This window comes from Desmodus rotundus, chromosome 11 (genome assembly GCF_022682495.2).
Source record: "Desmodus rotundus isolate HL8 chromosome 11, HLdesRot8A.1, whole genome shotgun sequence".
Classification (NCBI taxonomy): domain Eukaryota; kingdom Metazoa; phylum Chordata; class Mammalia; order Chiroptera; family Phyllostomidae; genus Desmodus; species Desmodus rotundus.
Window position 1 is genome coordinate 5,007,941 of NC_071397.1, and position 16,753 is coordinate 5,024,693.

Below are 16,753 nucleotides of genomic sequence, written 5' to 3' on the forward strand. Positions count from 1 at the left end.
AGCAAAGGGAACAGAGGAGATGACCTTTGAGCGCAGCGTCCTGGAAGCCTCGGGAGGATGAACGGCACGTGTTAGGTGGTGGAATGCCAGGCAGCTGCTCCCGGAGGCTTGGGGACGGGGAAATGGGTCTGAGGAGAGAGAGTGCCAGGCTCTGTAGTCTGCAGAGAGAAAGGCCTGCAGGCTGTTCATGGTCATTGTCTCTGGGGGCACTAGTGAGCTTTTGTTTTTCTGTTTTGTGCATTTCTGAACTAAGGGTTGTTTTTTCCAAGTGGGCATCTATTTTTTTTGAAAGCAGGGGGAAGAAAGCCAGAGGCAGCTGAGTGTTTTTCTAAGATCCAACTACTAACATAGGTGTTCTTAAGAGCAGCAGCATCTCCATGTGACCCCCGAAGAGGACCACTCCATGACTGGTGTTAGGTGGGCAGAAACCTGTTCAGCAGGTAGATGGAAAGACAGGACCCGACCTGCCCAAGTAAGGGCTTTGGAAGGAACAGGGAAGAGCGAGCCTCTGTGAGTAGTGCTGGCTGTGGTGCCAAGGCTGCAGGCAGCTGATAAAGAGCCACGGCTTCTGCCAGCAGGCAGCATATGTGACGTCCCAGGACAAATGAGCCAAGGGCTGTGTGCTGGGTGAGCTATCAATTTTGATAATGTGGTTGAAGTGGAGCAGGATACTGCGAGCTTGGGATTTAATTTAGTTATCATGAGCCAGGCTCAGAGGGCCTTGTCATATGTGATAAAAGTGCTGCCCAGATTAGCTCAGGGACGGAGAGGGGATTCCTGGAACGGCTTTTAGGGATTCGCAGCATTGACAGAGCACCGGATAATAGTCTGTGACTTTACAACTGTGTTAGACGTAGAGCTGCTCTTCCTGGAGAGCGTGTTCGATTATCTGATGGATTTTAGGTGTTTCTGCAATAAGCCCCAGAATAACAATGGAGCTCTTTGTCTGCTGCTGTGTGTAACACTGCAGTCCTGCTTGGAGAGGAGTCTCGCCTCTTCCTTTTAGACAGAATAGAGGAGGCTATGAAATTGCATAATCCACAAAGCTCCTCCCATCCCCACAGTCCTATAGTTCTGTGAATAATACAAACAATAGGTCAGGCTGTGTTAGGGTAGACAGGAGGTGTCCTTTAGGAGACAGAAGCGTGGCACACGCACAAGAGCATTGTGTCAGATGATGAGGTGCGGGCCTGTGGCCTCCTCTAATCACATCACTGCAAAGGAGGCTCTGCAAATGAATGCAAGTACCCATCAGAGCCAAACAGGCCTGGCCCGGGAGAGACGAGGTTTAGGGCTAAAAGCTGCAGTGACTCAAAAACCAGATGAAGTCGCTGCATAGGTAAAGTTAAAGTGGGGCTGATTCCGCAGACCAGCCCTTTATCACCCTTAACCAGCAAGAAGGGGAGCCAGCGGAGAGTTCCAGGAAGCAGCCACCCTCCTTAAATTGGGGACTATGCGGAACAGAACAGGATTAAGCCACAGTCTCTGGAGCAGGCCTGCTTGAGGTCAAGTCCTAGTTTTGCTGCTTTTCTAGATGTACAAACTTAAGAAGTAAAGTGGCTCTTGATACCTCAGTTTTCTTGCCTGTAAAATGGGGTTAAGAGTACCTGCCTCCTAGGCCTATTGTGAGGATTACACACATTAATACACGGGACTTGGGCCCTCAAAACAGTGAGGGCTCCCTGCAGTGTACTCCTGAGTCTGGAAGCAGTGAAGTGAAGACAGTTAGGGAACCCAAGTCTGAGTGCTTTTTAACTTACCTGAGTGTGAACCACGCTTGGCTAACCCCGGGGTGAAACTGCGAAGCTGGGTGAACAGATGGGGCTGGAGAGGAGGTGTCAGAGGGTGCAGGGGCAAAGGGTGGTGCTCCAGCTGTGGCCAGAGCCCCCAGGATGGGCACTTGCTTCCCCCTGGCCAAGCGGTTGCCCGGGAGCAGAGAACAAAACTGGACAAGAGGGTCACATTAAACAGGCTCCTCTCCTGAGACCTCTGAGCAGGGGAGCCTGAGGCCTGTCTGCACATAGGTGCTAGAGGGGCAGAACGGGCCGGTCTTCTGGGCCATGGGCTGCTGGCAACGAGAACTCCAGCAGAGCTGGGCCAACCCTCTTGCATGGTAGAGGAGGCCTCGGCACTTGTGGCCCTCACCTTGGGCTGGTGTCTTAGAATAGTGGTGATAATGGTAGGCTACATTTTATGAGATTGCTTTTATGGGTCAAAATGGTTAAATACTGAGTTTTGAAATAAGATTCAGTCTAATAAATAATCCTTAGCACTTTTAATGTGCCAGGCACTGTTCTAAACACTTACCTGTGTTACTTCATTTAACCCTTGACCAGTCCCACAAGGTAGACCATAATCACTACTCTCAGTTTACATATGGGGAAATTGAGTCACAGTAGGATTAAGTGACTAGGTGAAGGTCACCGGACTCCATGCTAACATGGTAGCTGCTCATAGGCAGGGATCTGCATTGTCCTCCTCCTCCCTCTCTGCCTGTCTCTCTCCCTCCCCCCCTGCCCCGCACCTTCCCTTCCCAAGATTTCCCCTCCTCCTCACTACTCCTTCCTTCCTACTGACTACTGCTAACAGGATTTCTTCCCATAAAGTAAGTGTTTAACAAAACTTGGTGGTTTTGAAACTGAAAAAGAAGTCCTCCAAGGTCCTCCTTTTGATCTTCTACTATTCTGGCCCCTGGATTTTCCTCCTTCCATTGCCAGGAGGACCTGTGACATCCTGATGCCCTCTCCTGCTTTCCCACCCAGGGGCTCGACAGCACCCTGCACCTGTCCCCGTGGGAAGGAGGGGCTCTGAACTGCCTCAGCTGGCGGGGCCCCAGTGCGGTGCTGCAGCAGACAGCGGCTCTGGGCCTGCCTGTGCCGTCCTCGGCCCCCCTCCCCGAGCCCTGGCAGAGCTGACTAGGGTTTTAAAAGGGCTTCTGTCTGTCTGTCTGTCTGCCTCTCTCTCAATTTTCTATTTTGAAATAATTTTACAATTACAAAAATGTTGCAAAAACAGTACCCAGTTCCCATACGCCCCACCCGTATCATCGGAATGTCATGTCTTCCATACGGGGCCTCAGTTAGCCCGCAGTTAGCTGTGCGTTGATGAGATGCTATTAATCTGCAGGGCTTATTTGGATTTCACCCTTTCCGCGTCCGTGCCCTTTTCCCAGACCAGGGTCCTTCTCTGGGATAGTTTCTCAGGCTTTCCTTGTCTTTCATGACAAAGAAAATTCTCGAAATTTTTGAAGATTACTGATTAATGCTTTTGTAGAATGTCTCTTAATTAACCAGCAGTTGTTTGGCATATAGCTGCCTGGTGTGAATGAATCAAAATTATACCTATTTTTTTTTGTCATATTGGCAAAAATATATTTTTTGGAGTGTCTCAGTATTGTGGTAATTAGTTTATGTGTGCCATGAGATGAAAAAGGTTGAATGATTTAGTTGGGTTGACCGGGCTTCCCCACTGAAAAGTTAACTGTTTTCCTCTTGGTAATTAGTAAGTATCTTCCGGGGAGACACTTTGAGACTATGTAGTTACCCTGTTTCCCATCATTCTTTTACCGGTAGTTTCACCTTCTATTCATGGTTCTTGCCTATAACAATCATTACTGTGATGTTTGCCTTAATAGTCATTTTCTATTCCCACCATTCCTTCCACATTTATGAATTGGCATTCTCCTCTAAGGAGGAGCTCTTCCTTGTCTCCCATTTATTTACTTGAGTATTTATATTGATATAAGATTCATGGGTATTTATTTTACTTCATGGTTTTCCCAACACTGTCATTATTTATTCTGCTCTTCAGATTGTCCAGCTTTGGGCCTTGGGTGCTCCTTCAGGTTGGTTCTGAGTCCTTTTGGCCCCATTAATATTTACGTGCTTCCTTATTTCTGGCACCGCAGGACGTTCCAGGCTTTTCTTCTTTGTTCCAGCCTTGGAATCAACTGCTTCTCCAAGGAGCCCTGGTTAAGCCAGTGTTTTGCCACTAAAAAATATTTAGAGATGTCATGATTACTTCAGAAATAAGAGAGTAGGAAAGGAAGCATTTATGTGAAGTTCAAGAACACTAACTGATGGTGCAGGTCAGGTCATGGTTGGGGGGGGGTGTTGACTGGGGAGGAGCATGAGTCTTCGCGGGCACAGGGCGTGTTCCTCATTGTGACTGGGTGGCGGGTACATATATAAAAGTCATCCAGCTGTATTAACATTTGTGTAGTTACTGTATGTTATTTGCATTTGAAAGGGTTTTTTCTTTCTTTTTTTAAAGCTGGCAGTAGAGTGCATGATCGGAGAAGGGCGCGTGGTCCAGTTTGTCCCGCGGCCGCCATTGAAAGGTTGCGAGGAAAGTGAAAGGGGGCGGAAAATGCAACAGCAATAAAGTCTACCTGCCAAATAGACAGAGGACCCTGTAAAAACGACCCAGATCAAAATGGATAAAAGCTTCCTCTTTCACAGGGAAAGGGTGAAGAGTACATGCTTGTATTGAATACTTGAATTTTGTTAGTGAGGATCTTGATATTTTTGGCAAGTTAGGAGTCTGAAGGGCGAAGTGTGACCACCAGGATTCAGGGCTGAGAGTCACAGAGCCAGTCGGCTGGGGGAGGTGGCTGTGCAGGAGGTTGTGCCGCTCTGAGTGTGTCGGGAGCAGTGGTGGTGGGCAGCCCTCCTGGCTAAGGGGAAGCTGCAGTGGTGGTCGGGGAGAGCCGTGCTGGCCTTGGAATGAGCGCCTGGCTCATTGGCAGCAGGGCCTCTGTGTGCAGTTGTGCACTGCTGAGAGAGGAAGGGGGGCTCCTCGCCGCCCCCCCCCCCCGCCCCTGTGAGCCTGAACAAGGCTGTCAAGGCTGTTGGGGGTCCTAAAGGGAGACGGCAAGCAAGGGGGGCCCTCCAGGGAACTAGGCTGAGCCTGTGAGAGCTGAGAGGCCGGCCGGCCCTGCTCTGGTGTAAGACCACACCAAGAGCAAGACCTCGGTGCTTGCCCCAGGCCCGCACTTTTTAGGTGACCTGACAGAGGACTGCCCTGTGCCGCCGGAGGAACAAGAGATTGAGGCGTTGGGGAGGAGACAGGCAGAGAGGAGGCGGTGTAGGGAGAGTCAGAAGAGGTGAGGGGCGAATGCTGGCTGCCAGGACTGATCTGGAGAGGACCTTGGGAAGGAGGCTGGGCTTGATTCTAAAGCAGAGGGGAACTTTTACCCCCTCCGCTTACCACATCAACAGCCCTAGCCCGAAAGCCTGGCCCTGTGATGTCTGGGCCTGACCTGCACTGCCAGCTCTTTGGAAATGGAATGAGGGGGGATGTCTTGGTCCCACCCCAAAATCCAGCTGAGTCTCGGGTGTACACTCCAGTGTTCGGTAACAAAATCACAGCAATCAGAGTGGACTTGCAGTTTCTGCCTTCTGGCCAAGGCTACGCCTGGCATGAAATGAGAGTGGGAAATCCACAGAATTAGGTCACTGGAAAACATGTCTTTATTCCTAACTCCCAGAGTACACCATGAAGCAGGTGTGGGAGTGAAACTTTGGGGGAGGCTTCTGCACGTCGAACCCAGAAGGACAGGAAATCTGGGTGAGTGCTGCGAGTGAGCATGGCAGGCCCTCTGGTCAGTGCAGTACCACAGAACACAGCCAGACAAAAGTAGTGTCTGGGGTGGGGGGGGAGAAGTGCCTCTGGAAGCCAGGAACCCAGTGCCTGTTCAGAGCACAAGCTCTGCCAAATTGCAGGCACTTAGGAAAACTGCCTATGACATTTGTGCCAGTGGTTCTGCTGTGGTGGGGGTGGGGTGGCCTCCGGGAGATGCTCACCTGCTCATCTTTGAGCACTGGGGGAGTGTTCGTGACCACGGATGAAGAGGACCAGCCAGTCCCTGGCAGCACTGGCGCATGTGCAAGGTCTTCGATCTGATTTGCTGCATCGACGACCCGCAGCACCCGCTGACACTGGAAGAACTGAAGGTAGTGGAGCAAGGCCAGGGTCAGGTGAGCAAGCCGGGATCACTGCAGCATGGCCACCCTTACTGGCCCGTCTGTCAAGATCATCAAGGCCCATCCAGGTCAAGCTCCTGCGAAACCTTCCCCAGAACTACAAGATGCACACTACCCAGGGACCGCCGCCTCTGAGCATGCAGTGAAGAAGCAGCTTGTGGATGGGGGCAGGGGGCAGCTGCCCTTGAGAACGGCCATGTGCTGGAGGTTGCAGACGTGCCCGTTGGCCTGCTCTGGAGCCGGCTCTGGTCCCCAGCCCCACCCAGGACTCATCGCCTTGTTGTCTTGAATCACTGATGATGAGAAAATAACATTTTGCATTTTATAATAAATCCCTAATTTATATTTTAAAAAAAGAAAAAGATTTGTACAGAATAAAGAAACCCCCAGATACCCTGGAAACTATTTGACTATAACAGTGTATCCAGGAAAAGTGTGTGCCCAAATCAGAACAGGCACCTGAGCCAATGCCTGGTCACCCTACAGTCTGAAAAGTCACCTCGGGACAGTATCTTTGAGGGCCAGAAGAGCAGGGGACCCCACCGAGATGCCAGGGCAGGTGCCAACAAGGCCGCAGGTGCCTCAGGTGGTTTTGAGGGGACTGCAGGGGCCAGTAATCAGAATCCCTTTAACTACACAGAATGGGGACTGGCAAGTAATTGGGGCCAGCCGGTGACCCTCAACCAAAGTAGCAGCCAGTCTCAGAATCCTCTGCTTCCATCTCACTGAAGACAACCTTGGAGAGATTCCACTGTGAACGTGTCTTTTGTAGGAGACAGTTATTCACTGAAACAGTGCTAAGCCTGTGGGATATTCCAGGCATAAATAGCAAACTAAATGAAAATACATCCCTTGATCTGGGTGGCATCCACCCACAACTTCTGCAGGATCTCAAGGGTGGGGTCGTGGAATGTTGCCCAAATGCAGGTTCCATCTTCCCAGATAACCAGTGAATTCCAGTTTGAATCCTGCCCAGAAGGGGTCAGAAAGAGCCCTGGGAACTGAAGGTCTTCTGCACAAAGCAGGCTGGTGTGAGAAAGGACACGATTCCTGGACCTGTAAACAGAACCAGCCATCGAGGGGTCTCAGCATGGCTTTCGCCGAGGGGAACTTGCCAAATGCACTGGGCACTTCGGCGCTAGGGAAGCCATACAGAAGTTTGGCTTTCAGAAAGTTGACGTGAAGGACACGTCTTTGAAAACTGAAACCAGAGGGATTGTTTGCTACCTCACTGATTCTCCAAATAGGAAGGATGTGTTTTGAAGTAGAAATTTGATTAAGAAGGTATTTTTACATGCCTGAATACACTTTACATTTGCAAAGAATGTCCTAGTGTTGCTAAGAGATTCTACACACAGTGTTCTATTTAGTAATGTATACTTGATGTGGCCGTAGGTTCTTCTGCTGTCAGTTCGTATATATACGTCCGTCTTTGGTTGTGCTTGGCTCGTATCACTGAGTAAAATTAACCAGTTCTCACAGACTTCCTTCAGACAGCCTCTCCCATGACTTCTTTTCTTTTCGTTCCTTCTACTTTATGCCCCAAGTTTCTTCTCACTCCAAGGCAGGCAGTGTGAAGAACAGTGGTTATGAGTCCAGGCTCTCACTCACAGATTGCCTGGGTTCAAACCCAGCCCAGCCCAGCTTAGTGACCATGGGCGAGTTCCTTAACCTCTGTGTCTCCACTTTCTCACCTGTAGAACGGACATAGTGTGTATCGCACAGTTGGTATGACAGTGAAACGTGTTGATGCAGAGTACATGTGAAGTATCTAGGGCTCTATCTGGTATGCAGTAAGTACTTAATAAATGATACTGCCGTCATAGTGATCATTATCCTTGATCTCCCCCTCTTCTATTGGACATTCTCTAATGGATGTTCCATGTATCTTTTCCTTACCAAAGCCTCTTTGCCTGTGACCTACTGTCCCTTCTCCCTTTGCTCCTTATCTGTCTGCTCCCCGCCCCCACCCCCCATGCTTGCCCAGCTCAAACTCCTCCTCTGCCATACTTCTTTCCCTTTGTGATCTGCGGATTCTCAGCGGGTACCTCTGCCAGGCCCTGTTCTGCTATTTCAGCCACTTCCAGCTTCTGTCCTCTGGCAGCCAGCGCCTGTTCGCGTTGATTTGGAACCCTCTCTCGTGCGTGCCGCACAAACTGTCTTCCCACCACTGCCGCGTCTCGTCCCACTGCACGGCCTGCTTAGTGCTCCCAACTGTTCGTTCTCTGCCCAGGCAGTGTCTCTTCTCTACCTCTAGATAAAAGCACCTGATTTGTGCCTAACACCTTCTTCTCTCAGCTATGAATACTCGGTTTCTACCTCTTTATCTCTTTTTTAATTGTATCGACTCATCGGGCAGGTTTTCCATTGTTACAGCTCTGTGATGGGGGGGTGCATTCCTAGGCTTAGCCACCAGGTGGCAGAGTGGTTCCTCACGCCTAAGCCTCACTGCCCTTGGGGAAGGTGGGGAGGAGAACTTGGCTGGAGGTAGAATTATTTCCAAGCTTCTGGGAAGTTTCTAGCAAGACTAGAAGAATTGGAAATTATAGGTAGATCCTATCCCAGCAAAGAATATTCTCTTCTAGAAAGATCACCCTTTTCTTGCTTTAAAAAAAAAAAATCAATTGCATGTGTATGTACCATTATAGAAAAATTAGAAAGTACCATAATGTAGAAGGAACATGAGGTACCTGAAATCTTACCACACAAAGGTGGTATATTTCCTTCCAGACACTTCAGTATGCAATTTTATATGAATAAACACATGTATGTATGTCACTGTTAGTGGAAGCATTTTTTATACTTCATTTTGTAACCTCTGTCCCTTCACAAAATACGGTGGATGTTCTGTAATGTCAGAAAGCACAGACATGCGCCATGTCCCCACTTTTGTATTTTACACATACTTCATGAGTACATGCTTGTGCAAAAGTGTTTTAACACATCACAATGACAACGTGGCCGCAGGATATTTTGTGGGACACCTGTGGGTTCCCTGCCTTGAGATCCCAAGAGTGCTTTTATTCCATCCAGAGCGGCTTAGTGCTGAAGTGTCATTGGCAAATACGTGTTCCCATGCGGTCGGCTCCATTTTCATTTTGTGGATGGTTTCTTTAGCTGTGCAGAAGCATTTTAATTTGATGTATCCCATTTGTTTATTTTTTGCTTTATCTCCCTTGCCCTAGGAGATATATCAGCAAAAATATTGCTGTGTGGGATATCTGAAATTTTTCTGCCTGTGTTTTCCTCTGGGACTCTTATTAAGTTACGTAACTTAATATAAGTTACGACTTATATTAAGTCTTTTATCCATCTTGAGTTTATTTTGGTGTGTGGTGTAAGTTGGTAGTCTAGTTTCATTTTTTTTGCATGTACCAGTCCAGTTCTCCCAAAACCATTTGTTGAAGAGGCTATTTTTAACTCCTTGTATGTTCATGCCCCCTTTGTCAAATATTGACCATGGAGACTCAGGTTTATTTCTGGGCTCTCTTTTCTGTTCCATTGATCTCTGTGTCTGTTCTTATGCCAGTACCAGACTGTTTTGATTACCATGGCCTTGTAATATAGTTTGATGTCAGGTGTGGTGATCCCTCCCACTTTGTTCTTCTTTCTCACGGTTGCTGAGGCTATTTGGGGTCTTTTTTTGGTTCCACGTATATTTTTGAAATACTTGTTCTGGATCTGTGAAGTATGCCATTGGTATTTTAATAGGAATTGTATTGAATCTATAGATTGCTTTGGGTAGATCACATTGATATGATCATGTGGTTTTTGGCCTTCATTTTGTGTGGTGTGTTACATTTATTGATTTGCCAGTATTGTACCATCCTTGCATCCCTGGGATGAATCCCACTTCATAATGGTGTATGATCTTTTTAATGTATTGCCAATTTGCCAATATTTTGTTGAGGATTTTAGCATCTATGTGCATCAGAGATATCGGTCTGTGGTTTTCTTTCTTTGTTGTGTATTTACCTGGTTTTGGAATTAGGATGATATAGCCTCATAAAAAGTGTTTGGAAGTCTTCCCTCTTGGATTTTTTTTTTTTTAAAGATTTTATTTTTAGAGAGGGGAAGGGAGGGAGAAAGAGAAGGAGAGAAACATCAATGTGTGGTTGCCTGTCATGAGCCCCTTACTAGGGCCTGGCCCACAGCCCAGGCATGTGCCCTGACTGGGAATCGAGCCAGCATCCCTTTGATTCGCAGCCCGGCACTCAACCACTGAGCTACATCAGCCAGGGCTCTTGGATTTTTTGGAGTAGTTTGAGAAAGATAGGAATTAGTTCTTTCTTAAGTGTTAGGTAAAATTCACCTGTGAAGACTTCTGGTCCAGGGCTTTTGTGTGCCAGGAGTTTTTGCTTCCTGCTTCCACTTCACTATTGTTACTGTTCTATTCAGGCTTTCTGCTGCTTCTTGATTCAGATTTGGAAGATTGTATGTTTTTAGAAATTTGTCCATTTCCCCCAGGTTGTCCAATTTATTGGCATAGAGCTGTTCATAGTAATTTCTTAAAATCCTTTGTATTTCTGTGGTGTCAGTTGTAACTTCTTTCATTTCTGATTTTATTTATTTAGGTTCCCTCTCTTTTTTTCCTTGATGAGTCTGGTTAAAAGGTTTGTCAGTTTTGTTTATCTTTTCAGAGCAGCAGCTCCTGGATTCATTGATCCTTTGAATTGTTCTCTTAGTCTCTGTGTCGTTTAATTCCTCTCTGATCTTGATTATTTCCTTCCTTCTGCCCGATCTGGGCTTTGTTGTTGTTGCTCTAGTTTTCGTAGGTGTAGGTCATCTTGTTTATTGGAGGTTTTTCTGTCTTCCTTGGCGAGGCTTGTATTGCCAGGAACTTCCCTCTCGGGACTGTTTTCGCTGTGTCCGATAGGTTTGGGTGGTTGTGAGTTCATTTTCACTTGTTTCCCAGTACTTTCTGACTTTTCCCTGATCTCATTGTTGACCCATTCATTACTTGATAACATGCAGTTTAGTCTCCGTGTATGTGAGGGTTTTTCAGTTTTTTCCTTGAGGTTGGTTTCTAGATTCAGTCTGTTGTGATCTGAGCACATGCTTGATTCACATGACCTCAGTTTTCGTGAATTTGTTGAGGTTTGTTTTGTGTGCTACCATGTGGCTTGTCTTTGAAAATGTTCCATGTGCATTTGAAAAGAACGTACATTTTGCTTCTTTGGGGTGAAAGTTTCTGTGTATATCAGTTAAGTCCGTTGGTCCAGGGTGCCCTTCAGTGCCACGATGTCTTTGTTGATTCTGTTTGGAAGATCTGTCCATTGTTGACAGTGGGGTGTTAGAATCCCTTACGAGGACTGCGTTGTTGTCGGTATCTTGCTTGAAGTCCTCCAAGATTTCCTTACACACCTAGGGGCTCAGCATAGGGATGTTGGGTGCATGTATGTTTACGAGGTTATATCCTCCTGTTGGACTGCTCCCTTAAGTATTGTGTTGTGACCTTCTCTCTCTTTTTATGGCCTTTGTTTCTAAGTCTATTTTGTCTGATGTAAGTACTGCTACCCTTGCTTTCTTCTCATATCCATTTGCCTGGAATATGTTTTGCCATCCCTTCACTTTCAACCTGTGTAGATCTTCTGTCCTGAGGTGGGTCTCTTGTAGACAGCATATTTGTGTGTCGTGTTTTCTTATCTGTTCCACTACCCCGTGTCTTTTGATTGGAGCACTTAATCTATTTACATTTAAGGTTATTATTGATAGGTACTTATTCATTGCCATTTTTTCCATACCTGTGTTTCTCTCTCTCTCTCCCCCTCTCCTCTCTGTCTCTGTTTCTATCTCTATCTCTATCTCTCTCCCCCCTCTCTCTCCCTCCCTCCCCCCTGTCTCTATTTCTATCTCTATCTCTATCTCTCTCCCCCCTCTCTCTCTCCCTCCCTCCCCCCTCCTCCCCTCCTTTTTAAAGCAGTCCCTTTGTCATCTCTTGCAGAGCTGGTTTGTTGGAGGTGTATTCTTTTAGCCTTCTTTTGTCTGAGAAGCTCTTTATTTCATGTCTAATTTAAGAGCCTTGCTGGAAAGGGTAGTCTTGGTCGTTGGTCCTTGCTTTTCACTACCTGGAATATTTCATGCCAGTCCCTTCTGGTTTGTAGTGTTTCTGTTCAGAAATAAGCTGCTAGCCTTATCGGAGTTCCTTTGTATGTTATTAGCTGTTTCTCCTTTGCTTCCTTTAAGATTCTCTCTTTGTCTTTGAATTTGGCCATTTTAATTATGATGTGTCTTGGAGTGAGCCTCTTTGGTTTCATCTTGATTGGGACCCTCTGTGGTTCCTGAATTTGCATGACTTTTTCCCTCCCCAAGTTAGGGAAGTTTTCTGTCATTGTTTTGTCAAACAGGGTTTCTATCCCTTGCTCCTTTTCTTCCCTTTCTGATATTCCTATGATGCGAACGCTGTTACATTTCATGTTGTCCTGAAGCTCCCTTAAACTATCCTTGTTCTTTTTGAGTCTTTTTTCATTTTGTTGCTCTGACTGGGTATTTCTTTCTACCTTGTCTTCCAGCTCACTGATTCAGTCCTCTGCTTCATCTAGCCTGTTTTTAATTCCTTCTAGTGTATTTTTCATTTCAGGTATTGTATTCTTCATTTCTTCCTGGTCTTACTTATAGTTTCTATGTCCTTTTTCATGCTGCTGTAGCTCCCATAGAGTTCCTTGTAGTTCTCACTGAGTTCATTGAGCATCCTTATAACCATTAGTTTGAATTGCATGTCTGATAAATTGCTTGCCTCAATTTCTTTAGCTATTTTTCTGGGGATTCCTCCTTTCCTTTTGATTGGGGGTTATTTCCTTGTCTACCCATTTTAGATGGCTTTTTGTTTGTTTCTGCCTCTCAGGTTGCTCTTCTTTGCCTGCCTGTCTTCGTGGGGTGAACTCCTGTGGTAGGAGTTCTGTGGGACTCAGTGGTGCATTTGATCTCCTGATCTGGATGCTGTAGAGTTGCCCTTTATTCAGTTCATGTGGGCTGTCTTGTTGTTCTTGGGCTTTGATTATTGGGGGCTTATTCATTGGTGGGTTCTCCCTCTGGCTGGAGCCGCATTCCCTGCCACGTCTTGTATGCACCCATTGTGAAGCGTTTTCTGTTGCCCTTGGCTTCCAAATTCCTGTCAGCCAAGATTCTGTTGCATGCTCAGTTTATCTGTTGGCAGATCGGCCGAGTAGCTGAGTTGGGGGCAAGGGCAAGTGGACTCAGCTTCCTACTTGGTGACCTACTTGGCCACCGTCTTCTCTCTCTACTATTACTTTTATAATCAGAAAAATAGCAAGAATATCCAGTTCAGAAAGAGAGACAGAAAAAGAACTCGAAGCAGCAGCAATAATAGCGTGAGTAACTAAACTACAAAGAGAACCTAAATCTCAGTTATTTTTAATTCTAATGTCCTTTTTAACAGGCTGTCTCCATGGAGCTGTTTTAGGGACCTCTGCTTTGAAAACTGAATGGGGTTAGACAGGTGGAGCAGAGCAGAGGAGGCGTTCCGAGTGAAAGGGACAGCGTAAACTAACCGTGCAGGCCGCAGTCAGTCCGGCTGCAGTAGGCCCGGCTGGGAAGGTGGGGAGTAGGCTGGACGTGTAGGTTGGGGACAGTCTTTAGATAGCACAGCAGAGGATAAATAGGGCGATTACAAGTAACGTTGGTATCGCGAGAAAAATGTGAACTGCAGAATGATAGGTAGCAGTCTCCAATAAAGGTTTCTTGTTTTTAAGGAAGCAAATTAAGTTACCAACAAACAGGAAATGGTTGAGTAAATTAGGGTGTAGTCACATGATAGAATACTAATATTTAATATAGTCATAATTGAAGGCTGCTTGGGAAAACATGAAAATTATGGGTAAAAATTATTTGAAAGCACATAAAATTCTAATTGTTATTACAGCTATTAAAAGAAATATGCATGTGAAAAGACCCAAAAAATTAAAAGTTAGGAGAGATATTTGAAGCTGAGTGCTTATTTTTCTTTTTGAAATATCCTTATTTATCATTGTCATTCTCTATAATACTTTTAAAGAGGTAGGTGTTAATGGATCTGAGAATTAGCAGAGGCTTTTCAAGTCTTTCTGTAGGTGAACTCTGGGCTAAGGGCCATGTGCTGCTTGGGGGGAAGGAGGCCTTACCCTTTGGGATGTATGACCCGAGAGAAAGGGGCCCCATTCCAGGGCCCGCTGGTCCTTTGCTCTGTAGTCCTGGGATGAGGAAGAGTCCTTTCTTGCCTTCCAGGGTCTCCTCATGCTGCTACAAAACCTACCTACGATACACTGGGGCAACGAAGAGATCGGGCTGCTGCTCGCCGAGGCGTACAGACTCAAGTACATGTTTGCCGATGCCCCCAATCACTACCGCCGATAGGTGCTGTCTCCCCTCGGGGACCCAGACCGCCCCCGTCTCTGATGGCGATCTGATCACTGTGGACGCTGTGTGAGCTGCGGGCCCCGGCCAGGAGCTGCTCCTTCTGTAGAAAGCTCACATCCGCCGCCCGGGTCTTAACTTTTCGGCGTGCCTATCCACCACCTCATGTCTCCGGGTGGGTCTCCCGGACCGCCATCAGTATTCCGTGCCACGTGGGTGGGCCCAGCTCTGGGAGAGGACTGAAAAGGAGGTACAGGGTTGTCTGCCCCTTTAAAAGAAACTGGACAAATGAAGGGGAAGGCTCAGGTCTTAACTCACATTGTCCCTCCATGGACTGGCTGTCTCTTGCCTCCCAGCCCCAACTGATACTGTTGCTTTTTGTCACGTGGTTTGATTTGATCACAGGTCAGAAACGCCTTATGTTTTCAAAATTCTCCTGGACCCTCTCCCTGTTCCCAGTTCCTAGCCCCTTTACCTTCTGCCCTGGTCTGAGCCAGTGAGGGGCAGCTCTTTAAGACCGTTGTTCTCAGATGGAAGAGGTACTGATGCTTATAACTCTGGGGAGAGGCCTGCACCCAAGGGCTAGGAGCTTCATTTTCCCTTTTGTCACTGTGTGAGCGTGCGTCCGTGTGCATGGGTGGGTGTGCACGCCCACCACTCAACCACATGTCTGAATTCCTTTGTCCAGACTAGCCCCACAGCTGGGAAGGCCCCGGTGACTAAGTGTACAAGTGCCCCTTGAGAAGGATCAGGGCAGGGGAGGGAGGAGGGGCTTCACCTCTCCCGATCCTTTTTCCGTGATGACCCACTCCAAGATATTATGTGTAAATTGTGTTATTATGTATATGGGTAAAGATGTACAAATATATGTCCTCTTTGTAGCAGATATGATTTTATATTTATAATGTGCATCAACATGTGAAAGCAATCCAGGTCACTAGCACAGGTGAAGTTGCCAGGGAGGTGGCCCCGGCACCTCCAGGCTGGTGTCCGGGTGCCCTCCTGTGAGGAAGGTGCACGGGCGTCTGCTGGTGGGAGCATCACTGAGCAGCGGGGCGGCTGTGAGACCAGCGGCAACGGTCCCCGACGTCAGTGTCTCAGAGTGTTGCTTCCTGCCCTGCTCCTTCCCGTCTTCGGACAGAGCTCCCCAGCCTGCACCCCTAGCGCCTCCCGGAGAGAGGATCGTAGAGGCAGAAGCCCTTCTGCATGTGTTCAGCCCCTGCCTTTCCCCAGAATCTGAGGGGGGGCTTTTGTTTTTACATTTTCAAGTCAGCATTGTATTCAAGACAGAGGCTGTGACTGGCTGTCAGTGCCAAGGGAAGGGGTTTCCCCTGTGTCCCTGAGGTTTGGGGCTCTTCTCAGAGACAGGCATCCAGTGTCCCTGCTATTATGACCATACCTCCCCCGGCTCATGAGCCGTGTGACCCATGATCGATTTTTGCTGTTTGGTAGAGGACAAGTGGGGGATGGCGGCAAGCAGCTGTCATCTTCTTGAGAAGCCAAGCAGTGTCCCCAGTGGGTGACACCCTGGAGTCTCTGCCAGCGGAGCCCTTCCAGACAGGCCTGTACGTCTCTCATCGGGAGCTGTTTCTCAGGCATTCTTCTGGACCTGCGCCTCCCCGTCAGTGCGCCTCCGTCTCTCCTGCAGAGAGGGCTCGTGACCCGTCCTCGGCTGGGCTGAAGAAGGACACTCGTGTTCCCAAGTGGTGGTTTTATTTTTTTAGTTTTTATGTTTGTATGGAAATTGTGGATAAAGTGAAAGAGTTGTAAATAAACAGTGTATTTCCTCCTCCCCTGCTGTCTTCTTCTCCCTTGGATTTGTATAACCTGGAACCTAAGGAGCCTCCTTTTCTTGGGTTTTTCCTGTTGACACTAGTGAGTGTGGGGGAGAAGCCTTCTGGAAGGCAAGCGGGGATCAGCGGAAGATCAAAAGGCAGCCCCAGCGGACGCCAGTGGCCCTCGCGGAGCACCGGCTGTGTGCGCGGACTGGAAGCGGTGGAAATGAGCGGCAGCGTGGTGCCTAATAGCGGGCAGAGCATCTTCCCTGCGCCAGACACTAGGATAAGCACTTCACACGCACAGATTTATTAGAAGGGAGTTTATAATGGAACGGAGGCTAGAAAACGGGCGAGAATGCTAGTGCTGGACCAGATATCAGTTCAACATCCTCATTGTCCAGTCCAAGCCCAAGTCCAGAGGCCGGCCCTCTGGCTTGCGGCAGTGTTTTCCCACCAAACCATTTAGAACTAAAATGTATTCAAAGAATGGCCCTCCAGTTAGCGTCTTCATTGAGGTTCTTTGGTGGTTGATTGGTTTTTCTCCTAGTAACCTGACTCCGGAAAGGCAGCTGACTGCAGTTTTATCTACAGTATGGTTTCACCACCTGAAACTGCTTCCTAGGATTCATTTGAGAGTGT

The 16,753-nt window shown here is 47.7% G+C and overlaps 1 protein-coding gene across 2 annotated transcripts in view; it reads left to right on the plus strand.

The window, feature by feature from the left end:
• TBC1D22B (TBC1 domain family member 22B) overlaps positions 1-16,127 on the plus strand; it is a 75,716-nt gene extending 59,589 nt beyond the window's left edge. For both annotated transcript variants that reach the window (XM_024558122.3, XM_053914335.1), the window contains one exon: positions 14,208-16,127. In XM_024558122.3, coding sequence (XP_024413890.2) covers positions 14,208-14,336 — 129 coding nt within the window. In that variant the 3' untranslated portion in view covers positions 14,337-16,127. The remainder of the gene's footprint in view (positions 1-14,207) is intronic.
• Positions 16,128-16,753: the final 626 nt, after the last annotated feature.